Source organism: Petaurus breviceps, unplaced genomic scaffold (genome assembly GCF_028583685.1).
Source record: "Petaurus breviceps papuanus isolate PSGF00001 unplaced genomic scaffold, PetGlider_PUasm1.0 90845, whole genome shotgun sequence".
In the NCBI taxonomy this organism is placed as follows: domain Eukaryota; kingdom Metazoa; phylum Chordata; class Mammalia; order Diprotodontia; family Petauridae; genus Petaurus; species Petaurus breviceps.
The window spans coordinates 9,365,122-9,377,131 of record NW_027187359.1 but is presented as its reverse complement, the minus strand read 5'-3'; the positions used below and the strand labels follow the sequence as shown (position 1 = coordinate 9,377,131).

Genomic DNA, 12,010 nt, shown 5'->3' with positions numbered 1-12,010 from the left:
GCTTAGAAGCTTCAGCAAAAAGATAAAATAGCACCTATTAAGGCCCTGAGAAATTCTGGAGAAATAACATCCTCAGAAACAAAAAAGGAAGAAGTAAAAACAAGAGTCAGCATGTCCCAAAGGCCACAGCATCCTGGTTCCTTTCCCTAAGCTTCTTGAGACTCTGGACCAAGAGGAGGAAGTTAAAGCATCCAGTGGTCAACAGGCCTATTCCTGCTGTTTCATCTTCAGGCTCCAGAGGCCCTAATAAACTCCTGGATAGACCAGTATCCAAAAAATACCCTGGCTGGGTGTTGGCTGAAAATACTGGGCTCAGACCCACCTCCACCTCCACCCAAACTGTGTATGGAAATGACATCACTGGGCCTATTGTCAGCACCTGAGGATGCATGCAGTGGAGCTGCCAGACAGGTCACTGCAGTCCAAAGGATGAAGAGTAAGTCTGAGCCTTAGGGAAAGCTACCTTTCTTGAGAACTCACACTACTGTCTTGGATCCAGATATCCATATCTATAGCGCTCTCTCTCTGTCTTTGTCTCTCTTGTCCCCTTCCCTCCCTCCCTCTTTTTCTCACTATCTTCCCTCCCTGCTTTCTTCTCCCTTCTTTTTTCTCCCTCCATCTCTCTCTCTTTTTTCCTCCTCTCCCCCTCCTTTTCTCCCTCTCCTCCATCCATCTCTGCTTTTCTCTCTCTCCTCTCTCCTTTTTCTCTCCCTCTCCCCCTTCCCCCCCCGCCGGCTTCGCTCAGACCCCCCCCCCCCACTACCACAGGAAGACAGACGTGATAGCTGTCTCTAAGTATCTGGAACACTGTCATGTGAAAGAGATTAGACTTGTCCAGCTTGGCCCTGGAAGGCTGTGGATGAAAGCTGCAAGTTTCAGGAAGGAACTTCCTACCAACTAGAGCTGTCTTCCAGTGTGCTTCCAGGTGACTATAAAGTCTTTAAGAAGAAGTTGGGTCATCACTTGGAGATGTTCTAAAGGGGACTCCAGATCAGCTATGGATTGGACCAGATGACCTCTGAGTTCCTTCCCAACTGGGAAGATTCAGGGATTCTAAGATTTGGAGTCCTGTATTTTACTAGTCAATTTGCTCTCAAATTCTGAGTTTGTTCTAGATGGTGAATGCCTTTATTGTCACCTTATTCAAGTACTGATCAAGGGTCGGGATTTGGAATCTTATTTGAAATAAACAAATGACTTGTCCTAGATAAAGTCACCTGAGATGGTAAAAAATGGCATCAGAGATGCAAATCCAGGACAGCTGGTCTTGGTTCATACCCATTTTTTGGCATTTCATAATTGGAATGTCATCTTGGACCAGGCTTCCAAACAGAATTACAGCAGGGACTCTGAAATTGGGGTCTGTGGACTTTTAAAAAAATATTTTGGACTTTAGTATAATTTATTTCCTTTGTATTTTTCCTATGTATTTTATTTCATTTTATGCACTTAAAACATTACTCTGAGAAGGAGTCTATAGGTTTCACCAGACTGCCAAAGAGGTCTATTTCACAAAAAAAAAAAAAGTCAGGAATCCAAGGATTATAAACTCATAAATCTGGAGCTGGAAGAAACCTTAAAGGTCATTTAGTTCAACCCCCCTCCTTTTATAGATGAGAACATTGAGACCCTAGAAAATAAAATTGCCCCAAGTCACATAGGTAGTAGATAGCAGAGCCAGGATATGAACCTGTGTTCATAGAGGCAATTTCTGGGGAAAAAAAAAAAAGGTCATCTGATTTCAATTCCATCTTCTTTCCATTAATGCCGCAATGCCCCTAAGTGTTTTCTTACCAAAGCTGCCCAGTCTTTTCCTGAGGTTATGGGTCTGGGAGGGACTCACGGATGTATGTGAGGAATTGTGTTTCCTCCCCCATGAATCCCCTCTCCAGCTTCCTAAGAAGTTCAGGGCAAATGTCTATCTTCATGGGAAATGAATGGGGTGACGTAAGCACACAGTTCTGAAGGATGAGGATGAATTCCTCATGTATCTTTTCATTTTCCTTGCTTTATTATAAAAAAAAAACCACCCCTAGGAAAGGTTCTGGGTAAATCCAGATCCAAATGTTTTCTAGTTTCTTTTCTTTCCCTCAAGTGGTAAATTACACTATCTACATAGTAGCTAGATAAAATTCCATCCATTCATCCCTGATAGAATATAAGCTGCTTGAGGGCAGGGACTATTTCATTTTTGTCTCTGGTTCCCCAGCATTTAGTATAGTACCTGGAACATAGTAGTTATTTAATAAATGCTTATTGATAGAATAATTGGAATATCCTACCCTGTATCTCAATCCTCCATTAGAGTCTCATATATCTGAAGTTCTTTTTTTCTTACAAGGAATTATATTTTGCCTCTTACCAGTCTCTTCTCCACAGTGGAATGTAAGCTTTTGAAGGCAGGGACTGTTTCATTTTTGTCTCTGAATCCCAGGCACCTAAGTTCACACAGGTAGCACAGTGCCTGGCACATAGTAGGTATTTCATTAAATTTATATTAAATAAAATTGAACTAAATCATCCTACTTAAATTAACAAGTAAACGTCATTTTAGGAAAAGTTATTCCATCTTTCCTCTAAAATTCCTCTGAAATTTCTAAAATTGGGGTCTATGGACTTAAAAAAAATGTTTTGTATGCCATATTATTGATTTCCTTTGTACTCTTTGCCATCTTGGCAAGGCAGGGAAAAGAAGAAAGGAAACCTACAATCATTTAAAATTATAAAAGCATAAATTTAGAGCTGGAAGGGATGAGGCACATCTAGTCCAATCCTCTCATTTTACAGATCAAGAAACCAAGGTCCAGAAAAGTGAATTAGTTTTCCTAAGGTGACACGTAGGAATTTGCAGAGCCAGGATTTGGATCTCAAATTTTACTCTAAAACCAGGGTTTTTTCCACCATGCCAGGATGCAGGGATTTGTAAATTACTTCTTTATTTTTTTTTAAAGGCAGTTGGGGTTAAGTGACTCACCCAAGGTCACACAGCTAGTTAAATGTGTTAAGTGTCTGAGGCCAGATTTGAATGCAAGTCCTCCTGACTCTAGGGCCCGATGCTCTACTCACTTCACCACCTAGCTACCCCCATAAATTACTTCTTCCCAATTTCAGGGCTGACATATTTGGTGGTAAGTTAATTCTGTGCATAGTTATCAGAATGAAGGATCATAGAATCATCGATTTCAAGTTGGAATAAAGCCTAGAAGTCATTGGGTTCAACCCCTTCATTTTACAAATAAGGAAACAAAGTCTAGGGAAGTTAAATGACTGACTTGCCCCAAATCACACACACACACACACACACACACACACACACACACACACACATACACACTCACAGACACCCTTACACACACACACACACACACACACTTTCCACTGTATTTCACTTCTTTTCTATGACCTTTTGAAGAGACTAAGAAATTATCTGGGAAGAAGTTTCCTAATACTAGGTCTATAGCTTACGTTACATTACTACCACTTACATTAAGAACAGTTATTGAGTAAGCTAATGACCACTGTGGTAATTTGCATAGCCCTTCTTTTAGGGTCCCTTTGTCCCAAAGATTCTTTGAAAAGAAAACCATAAGAAGACCCATTGGATCAAAAACTTTCTGAAAACAAAACCTAGTCATGAGTGATTGAATTCTCTATCATTTAGAGAAGGCACTGAGCCTAGGCTAGCTCAGGGCAGAGACTATATTCTCTACTCCAATCAAGTCAGTAAGAATGAACTAAGCATCTATTATTCGTCTCACTTATCCTAAAGCTGACAAACTGACAAAACGCCCATCTTTTCTTCTCTCTTGAGCACAGAGGCAAATTCTGCCACGTTGTAGGTCTCAGAAAGAGTGGGGAGGACCAAGAAAAGCTGTATACTGCATTTTCCCTCTCCAAACCCAACAAATTAAAATTGCCAGCCAGTCAAAGAAGTATAGGGTTACAGAATGTATGGTTACTGCCACCATTCACAAAGGCTACAGCCTCCAGAATATACCACACAAGAGACATATACGGCAAGACTATCAAGAAAGGGGGCATTTCAATGCCAAGCATTTATTAGGTGCCATCCATGTCCAAGGTCCATGCTAGGGGGCTGGGGTTAAGGGGCAAAACAGAGACAAATAATTCAGGGTACCTGCCCTTCAAGAGCTAACATTCCACTAGAATTAGCATGTACACATGCAAATGAGCATTCCCTTTTAAAGTAGTATGGTTGACTTGGAGTTGAACAGAACCTTAGAGTTCAGCTAGTCCAACGCCCACATTTTAACAGACAAGGAAACTGAGGCGCAGAGAGATTAAATTACTTGCCCAAGGGCATACAAGTATTAACTGAAGAAGCTGGGAAGTGAACCCCTAGAGCCCTTTCCACTATAACAGGCTATCTCCTAAAGCAATAACTTTGGGAGGTTATATACTTAGCTTCACAATGTTGCCACTGCTCAGACATATCACTTTTTAAGCCATAGTTCATGTTTTGACCAGAGACTGCCAGTTATATCTTGCACTCTCCTTCTTCACCAGCTTCCAATGGTTTGAGACCACCCTCAAAGGTTAAGAATTTACTGCTGCTTCCCTTCTCTGCTACCCTCTTTCCCCCCATGAAGGTCATCCAAAAGAATGTGCTGAATACTATAGAAACAAGGTGGCATCAGTAGATTAAGGCCTCTCCAGAGGACTGCTCTGAAAACCACTCTGGGAGGTCAAAGTTTTGATTTACTACTTAGAGAAGCAATCTCCTTGCTTTACAATCATGCCTTTTATGCCAGCAAGTTGGTCCTCAACAGGAGGGGAGTCAAGTAATAGAAATTAATTAAAATTTCAGTTTGGAGGACTGAAGCCCCCACTCTAGAGAACTACATTTATCTTCTGAGAGGAGGAGAAAAAAAAACATCCATTCACTTTGATGATAAAGTGAAGCTGACTTCCACCAAGAATCAACAGAACAGACCAAATTCCTTGGACAACATTGTTATCTGATCCTAATTTATAACATTTTTTCAGATCAGGGCACAAAAAAATGCACCTTCACTACCACCATCGCCAAATTCAGGGGAAAAAACTTTCTGTGTCCCTATTTCAATGTCATTAGAAAAGTAACAGTGGAAAATGAGTGATAGTACCCATATACATTTTGGTAACCCAAACGAGAAAATATCTGTTTCAACCAGGTACATCCAACCTAATGAATACATTTTTCATTGGGAGATACAGTTCAAATAGAAAACAGTTTCCCAATTAAGGACAGATTGAGCATATTGGTATTTATCTCCCTCTAAAAACTAGTCCAGGAGAGCTCTGAGAATCAAGTTAAAGCTTGGAATTCCAAGGAAGACATTTCCAGGGACATTCTTAAGAGTGCCCCCTAGGGGGCACTCAAGAAGTATGGCTGGCGATGCCTTGGGAATCTCAGTCATTTCTGGTAAAGTTGTTTGAACTTAGGAATGTCCCAGCCTGGTACTGTTGGTAAAGTTCACTCCCAGGGAAATATTGTGTGTGTGCGTGTATGCATGGGGTGAGGGGACTGAGGGGGAGGAGGAGAAGGGGAGTTTGTGAGGAGAGGAGATTGATTCTAGTATTCCTTGATAGGAAAACAGGATTCTTGTGCCCTTGATTTATTATCCTAAGTTGTCTGAGAAATGGTCAACCTTGGAAAAGTTCTGGCTTTTGTTTTTGTTGTCTTTTATGTGTGTGTGCGTGTGTGTGTGTATGTGTGTGCTCTCGAGTGCGCTCATTTTTTTTTAATAAAGAGGGGGCCCAGCTGATGAAAACAAGTTATGAAATAACCTATGTTTGTGTAACTGGCTAGATTGCGTAATGCTCCCTCCCAGAGACCGTAAGTGTTGAGAAGTGAGGCAGAGAAGGCATACAGATCTGGGAGGTGTTTTCCTAGGAAAGGGAGGAAGAAGAAGAAAAATAAAATTCCCTAAATACATATAAAAAGAAAACAGAGTGGGGGGGGAGAGATAAAGAATGATAGACAAGCAATCTTGGGGGATAAAATCAGAACTGGAGCAGGAAATATTTTTCATGCTTCAAGTTCCAGCCACATTCAAGATGAGAAACTTGAAAAAAAAAGTTCTCTGGAGAAAATGTCACTCTCCTGCATGGTCCTGTGCTAAGTCAGCCCAAGTCCTTTGAAGGAGATGGGTGGAAAAGGATTGCTATTTGTATTAGGGAAACATGTTTGTGCTACCAGGAAGGTTTGTACCCCAAGAAGCAAGAGGCTAGGAAAATTCGGCTGAGGGGAGACTTACTTGGAAAGGAACCACCCAACTCAGTTGACCTAGTCTTTTGAGGCTTCCAGAAAGGAGGCAGCTGTCCATCCTTTTCCCACCATTCATGTCCCAGACTAAAGTAAACTAGGGGAAATAAAGTGATGGCGGGTTCTCTGGCCTACAGTAATTTACCATGAGCCTTGCCAGCCTGTGTCTCTGAGAGGGCCCTAGCACCTACTTGTGAAGTAACTAAGGCCAGCCCAGCAACCACTCCCTACCTTCAATATGGTTTTGCACAGAAGTTGCAACCATGATGGAAAAAACCCTAGTGACCAAACCAAAAAAAAAAAAATCTTCCAGAACTATAAAAGGAGAGGGTGGCTCCAGAGCTTGTCTAATGCCCGAATTACCTTGAAAATCTCTCTGGTTTGAAAGGCGCCTCAGACTTCGGATGGCTGAGCAGAACTGGCAGGCCATATGAGAGAAGCAGTATACCAGGTTATTATCAATTGCAAAACCTTCATGTGTTACAGCATGCTAGGAATTAGCCAACACTTGCTTGCTGTTTAGCTAATGAGTCTCCATTATGCTCGGTTGGAGTAATTTCTCTTCCTCCTTCCTATTGCTGTTTCTCTGTTGGATTTTGATCCACAGCAAGGCATTGCTTCAATTTATATCATGGGCTCCAAGGCCTCAGTGACACACATTATCCAACTGGAAATGATTCTTTGACTGCTCTAACTTCTCATCCCATCCCAACTAGGTCAGAAATAGGTTTAGCAAAATGACTGTAAAACTGAAGATGATCGTCCCCACTCAAACAACGCAAAAGTAGATAGGGAAGAAATGAGGAGAAACTAAATGGGTAGGATCACAAGGTGGTCGGCTCTAGAGCTGGGCAAATTTGATATTGGAGGGAAGGAGAGGGAAGGCAGAGAGAGCAAATTATTCCAGCCCATGGGTAGAAATGGGTATGAAATCAATGGTACCTTTTTGACAAGGTATGTAATTATTTCAGGTGAAATTTTAGTTTAATTTTACTGGATTTAAGTAAGTAAAACAATTGAATGTTCACAGTATTCATAAGACTGTACTATACAGTCTATGGAAGGGGTAGAGGGGTGTGTGTGTGTGTGTGTGTGTGTGTGTGTGTTTGGCTGTTGTTTTGAAGAGGAGGGAAAGTAGAATTAGAGACCATGCATAGGTCTACTAAGGGGTGGAATGTCACCAGTTTGAATATCACTTTGGAATAAAGTATCCTTTCATAGGTACAAAAACATCATTATGTTTCCACTCTTCCCCCCAAAGTCCAAGACAGAGTTCTCCTAACCCTCTTTTTATGGTTCTTCCCACAACCCCTTCCATATATATCTCAGATCAGAAGGATGACAACCTCTGGTCTGTATTCCACAACTCTTCAGGAAGACATGGAAACCCAGAGAAGAAGAGGCTACTCTGAATTTTGGTGGGCCTCCTCATGACTTAATGCAATGCATAAGGCAAGCCCACACATGTAAAGGTCTATGTGAAGATAATATTCCATGGGGGCCCCCCACCACCACTATCTTTCTGGTTTTTATAGGCAAGCACAGCTTCATATACACAATTGTTCGACTTCAAACCAGTTGAGCTACTTTAAAAATATACCAACTACGTGCTTTTTCAGCACTGAGCACCACCCAAAAAACCAGAGAGGGCTCTGGTACAACTGCCCCTTTCCCCCACTTTTCTCTCCATTCTCCCTTCAATAAAGCTTTGTTGCCCACAAAAAGGTCCACTTCCAGGGCTTTTCTGGTATGGAGAAGACTCTACAGAGGAGGTGAGAAGTGAGAGAGGCTGAAGGTAAAGGTGGACCCCTCTCACAGTGGGCATGACACAGGCTGAATCCCTTTGGTGCACACTGCCTTAGGGAAAGGCTAGTTAGTTCAGCATGGGTCAGACTCTTTGATGATGAGCCTTTCACTCCTGCCATGCCCTGGACCTCTAACCACTTACCCTCACTCACCTCAGCACATAACTGAATAGATCCTCCATCTAAAGCTAAAAGGAGCCTTCCGGGTCATCTAGTCCCGCCTCTGCATTTTAGATCTGAAGAAACCAAGAGCCAGTGGGCTAAAGTTATGTGCCTCATGTCACAAAAGCACAAAGTAGCAACCTGGGATTTGAACCCAGCTCCCAACCCCTCACTCTTTCCTCTGTAGTATGCTGCTCCCCAACTAGTAGTCCAAAGAATATCCCCTGGATCCCAACCTCTTCCATCAAGGGGGTCTCCCTACAAACATGGCTGAAGGGAGGGAGGGGTATCCCTACGGGTATCAAGCTATGGCTTCTGGGGAAGGTGGATGTTTTCCTTCCTCTGTCCATCTGTGGGGATTCTACCGTGAAGACGGGGGAAACACCAAGAAGTCAGCAAGCTAGCCCTGGGTTAACCTTATTTTATGCAAAGGGATGGGGTCTTGGAGGAACATACATATCCATCTAGGGAAAGAGTTGGGATGATGGAGTAGGTGGTAAGTCATTGTCAGCGCTTCACATCTACATGCTCCCCTTTTTCCCCAGGAGAAAAAAAGGCAAGGGGGTGGGAGAGATTCGAAGAAACGAGACCCCGAGAAACGCACTGGGTTGAGGTTCTTGGCCCAAAGACAAAAGAGAAAAAAGAAAGGCACTAAAAAGGCTGTCTGGCAGAGGGGAGGGAGGGAAAGAGGAAAAGGAAGGGCTCGCTCCCCGCCAGGTGCATCCAGGAAGCCAGCGACCTCTCCTGCTTACCTGCTGGCCGCCGCCGCCGCTGGAATAAGACTCGGCGTGCGCTGGAGAGCCGCTGCTGCCCCGGGACGAGGTGTCAAAGTTCCCGGGATAATCCTGGTACATGATCCGCGGTGGGAGCCCGAGAGGAAACAGGGTGTTTGTTTTCCCCCACCCTCCTCTTCCTCCTCCTCCTTCTCCTCCTCCCCGCCTCGCACTTGCTGGAGCGCTCTCGCCCCCGACGATCTCCTCTCGGGGTAGTCTCAGTATTTTTAAACCCTTCCCACCCCCCACCCCCAGGCCGAGTGCTTCCAAACGCTCCCGGGGGGGGGACGAAGAGGCGAGAAGCCTGAAGTCGACTGCGACGAGCCCTGGAGTGGCGCGCTCAGAACTTCTGCCGGGCACCAGCTGGCCGCCTGGCCCTTTCTCTCTCTCCCCAAAGTCTGACCCTCCCTTCGGGCCCTCCCACTCGCCCTCCCCCTCTCAACCGGAGAGCGGGTGGTTGGGGGCGGGGGGAACCTGGATCCTTGGGGAAGGGGAACGGAATCTATGTCCGCAAAGAAAAATGGGGCAGGGGGAGTAAAGAGAAAAAATAAGACTGGAAACCAAACTAGCGAGCCCTGTCAGTGGGAGCCGTAGACATTCAGCTAAGAAAGCTCGCTTTGAGAAACTTCTGCGGCTATTTCCTCCTTTAAAAAAAAAAAGAGGCTGAGAATAAACTTCCTGTGGATCGAATAGCTGCCCGAGTTTCAAAGAGGCTCTGACACTTAGCAAAACGGTAATAATCTGAAAAAAAAAAATGCTTTCAAAAAACAAAAACCTTCCCCACTCGTCCGAAGGTTCCCCTCGAATACCACCCAAAGGGAGGGAAAATCTTTTTCCTTTGAATGGACACAGAGCAAAAGCTCAGTCCCTCCTGCCAGGGGTCCTCTCGGCTGCTTAGTGTCAAGTCCAAGAGCGAGCGGAGCTTCGGTCTTTTAGAGCAGAGCTGCGCTCTCCTTTAATTACGGATCCTGACCTAGGCTTCCCTGCCCTCTCCCCGGCATGCGAGAGGTGGCGGTGGGGTTCTTTTTTCTCTCTCCCTCTCTCCTTTCTTGTCTTTCTCTTTCCTGATTGCAACTGCAGCTCCCCCTCCCTGCCTCGCCCCGTCCCTGTCTCAGTGGGTCTCTCTCTCTCTCTCTCTCTCTCTCTCTCTCTCTCTCTCTCTCTCTCTCTCTCTCTCTCTCTCTCTCTCTCTCTCAATCTCTCTGTCTCTCTCTCTCTTTCTCTCTGTCTCTCTTCCGATGTTGCGCTCCGAGCCCCAGAGCTCTGCCTGCCTGGGATGACTCAGTGCAATGGCATTAGTTCAACTCCACACTCTTTATTATCCAGCCCCTTGTACCATGTGGATCTTTCACTCACGTCAACCCCCAGCTCACCAAACCCCACCTTGCGGGGAGGAGCGGGCGGGTGAGGGGAGGAGAGGAGAGGAAAGAAAGAGAGGAGGAGGAGGAGGAGGAGGAGGAGAGGAAAGGGGAGGGAGGAAGAGAGAGGAGGAAGAAAGAAGAGGCTTCTTTCTTTCTATCCCCTCTTCAGCTAAAGGGCACTTGACACCATTCGGACACCCCGGAGTGAGGAAAGACGGAAGGAGGTGGCGGGGGGCGTAGAGACAGGAGAAAGGGGCTGAAGGGGGGAGGGGCACGCCCGGAGCTCGAGCTTCTCTTTCCCCCCCCCGGGAGGGTACCGCACCGGAGTGGATTTGTGGCACTTCTCCCCCCCCCATCCCCCCTCCTCCCGTGCTCGCTTTGGTCTGTTCCATTGGCGCACTTTGCCAAAGATGGTCATTTGCGTTGCAGGACGTGAGTGCGGGTTTCCTTGGTTAGGGTGACGTGGTGGGAGAGGGATTCCCTTGCTCCCCAGCTTACCAGAGGCTTCAGAACTCCACTTAAAGGGGAACTGGGGCGGGAGAACAGAGAGGGGCCTCGTCCGACCAGGTTTCGGCTTAGCCTTTCTTTTCTTTTCTTGTTTTAATTACAGTGACAAAGGACACTTAGGGAACGTAGTGAGGCGCGGCCGAGAGAGCTGTCTGGTGCCTGGCTGCCTGCTGTGTTCAGGGCCACTGAGAGGTGGAGGTCCAAAGACCAAAGCATTTTGCAGTCCTGGGTGGGGCCGGGGACTGGTTCACTCGGGCGCTCCCAGAGTGCTGTTCTTGGCTCCGGCGGAACGCAGTAGAACCTGGGTGCGGGGTTGAGTGATGCCAGCTGCTTGCAGCTGGATTGACTGCTTCCTAGGATCCTCAGAGATGGAATGAATGATTCTAATGACATCCCTGTTGCTTCAATGCAGTACAATTAGAACGCATCTGATACGTGCTAATAATACGTCATAAGCAAATCCCAAACTATAATTGATGGGGGGGGGGGAGAGTAAAAGGAGGGATGTAGACTAGGTCATGTCCTCGTCTCTTTCCTCCAAAGAACTAGACATTGGGAGCCTGGGCTCTTGAGCCAAAATTCTCACTGATTCCTTGGGCCTGACAATCTTTTGTGCAATGGGAACATTTGTAGTCAGCATCTGTAGTCATTCAAATCCCAGATCCGCCGCTGCTTGGCTGTGTGGCCTTGGACATGTCACTTAACTTTTCTGAGTCTCAGTTTCCCCATTTAAGATCCCTTTCAGACGCTAATCAGATGAGATAATATTTGTAAAGGGTTCAGCTCGGTGCCTGGCACAAATAGGCGCTATATAAATGATTTCTTAATCTGTGATTGTCTTTTCGTAGCTAGTTTTCTTTATTTGTGCAAGGTGTGTGATGGGGGTCGGGGAGAGGGGAAAGTGTCTTCAGTCTTAATAGAGCTTGGGCCTTTTGGACTCTCTGTCCCGAGCATTCTCCTGGACGCGAGGTCGGGAGCATTTTAAGCCCTTCCCCAGCCGCGGAAACCTAGGAATGCGGCCCAGCGCTCCCTCGGGGCTGTTGTTTACATTTCTAACGCCCATTTAGTCCCAACCCAGGCCAGTTTGGGGCGGGCCCCGGCCGGGCCGTGCCTCTGTCCCTAACCCAGCCAGCT

The 12,010-nt window shown here is 45.7% G+C and overlaps 1 protein-coding gene and 1 long non-coding RNA gene across 3 annotated transcripts in view; one reads left to right on the top strand and one right to left on the bottom strand.

Annotated features, from left to right (window-relative positions):
• The window catches only part of FOSL2 (FOS like 2, AP-1 transcription factor subunit), a 36,152-nt gene extending 25,848 nt beyond the window's left edge, over positions 1-10,304 (bottom strand). The window contains exon 1 of one of the 2 annotated variants that reach the window (XM_069072120.1): positions 8,988-10,304. In XM_069072120.1, coding sequence (XP_068928221.1) covers positions 8,988-9,089 — 102 coding nt within the window. In that variant the 5' untranslated portion in view covers positions 9,090-10,304. Of the gene's footprint in view, positions 1-6,631; positions 8,939-8,987 lie in introns of those variants that run through there. The other variant, XM_069072121.1, reaches the window with a different exon arrangement.
• Positions 10,305-10,449: 145 nt separating this feature from the next.
• Positions 10,450-11,708, top strand: LOC138149156 (uncharacterized). Its single transcript, XR_011165247.1, has 2 exons — positions 10,450-10,801; positions 10,980-11,708. It is a non-coding gene; the product is annotated as an uncharacterized lncRNA (long non-coding RNA).
• Positions 11,709-12,010: the final 302 nt, after the last annotated feature.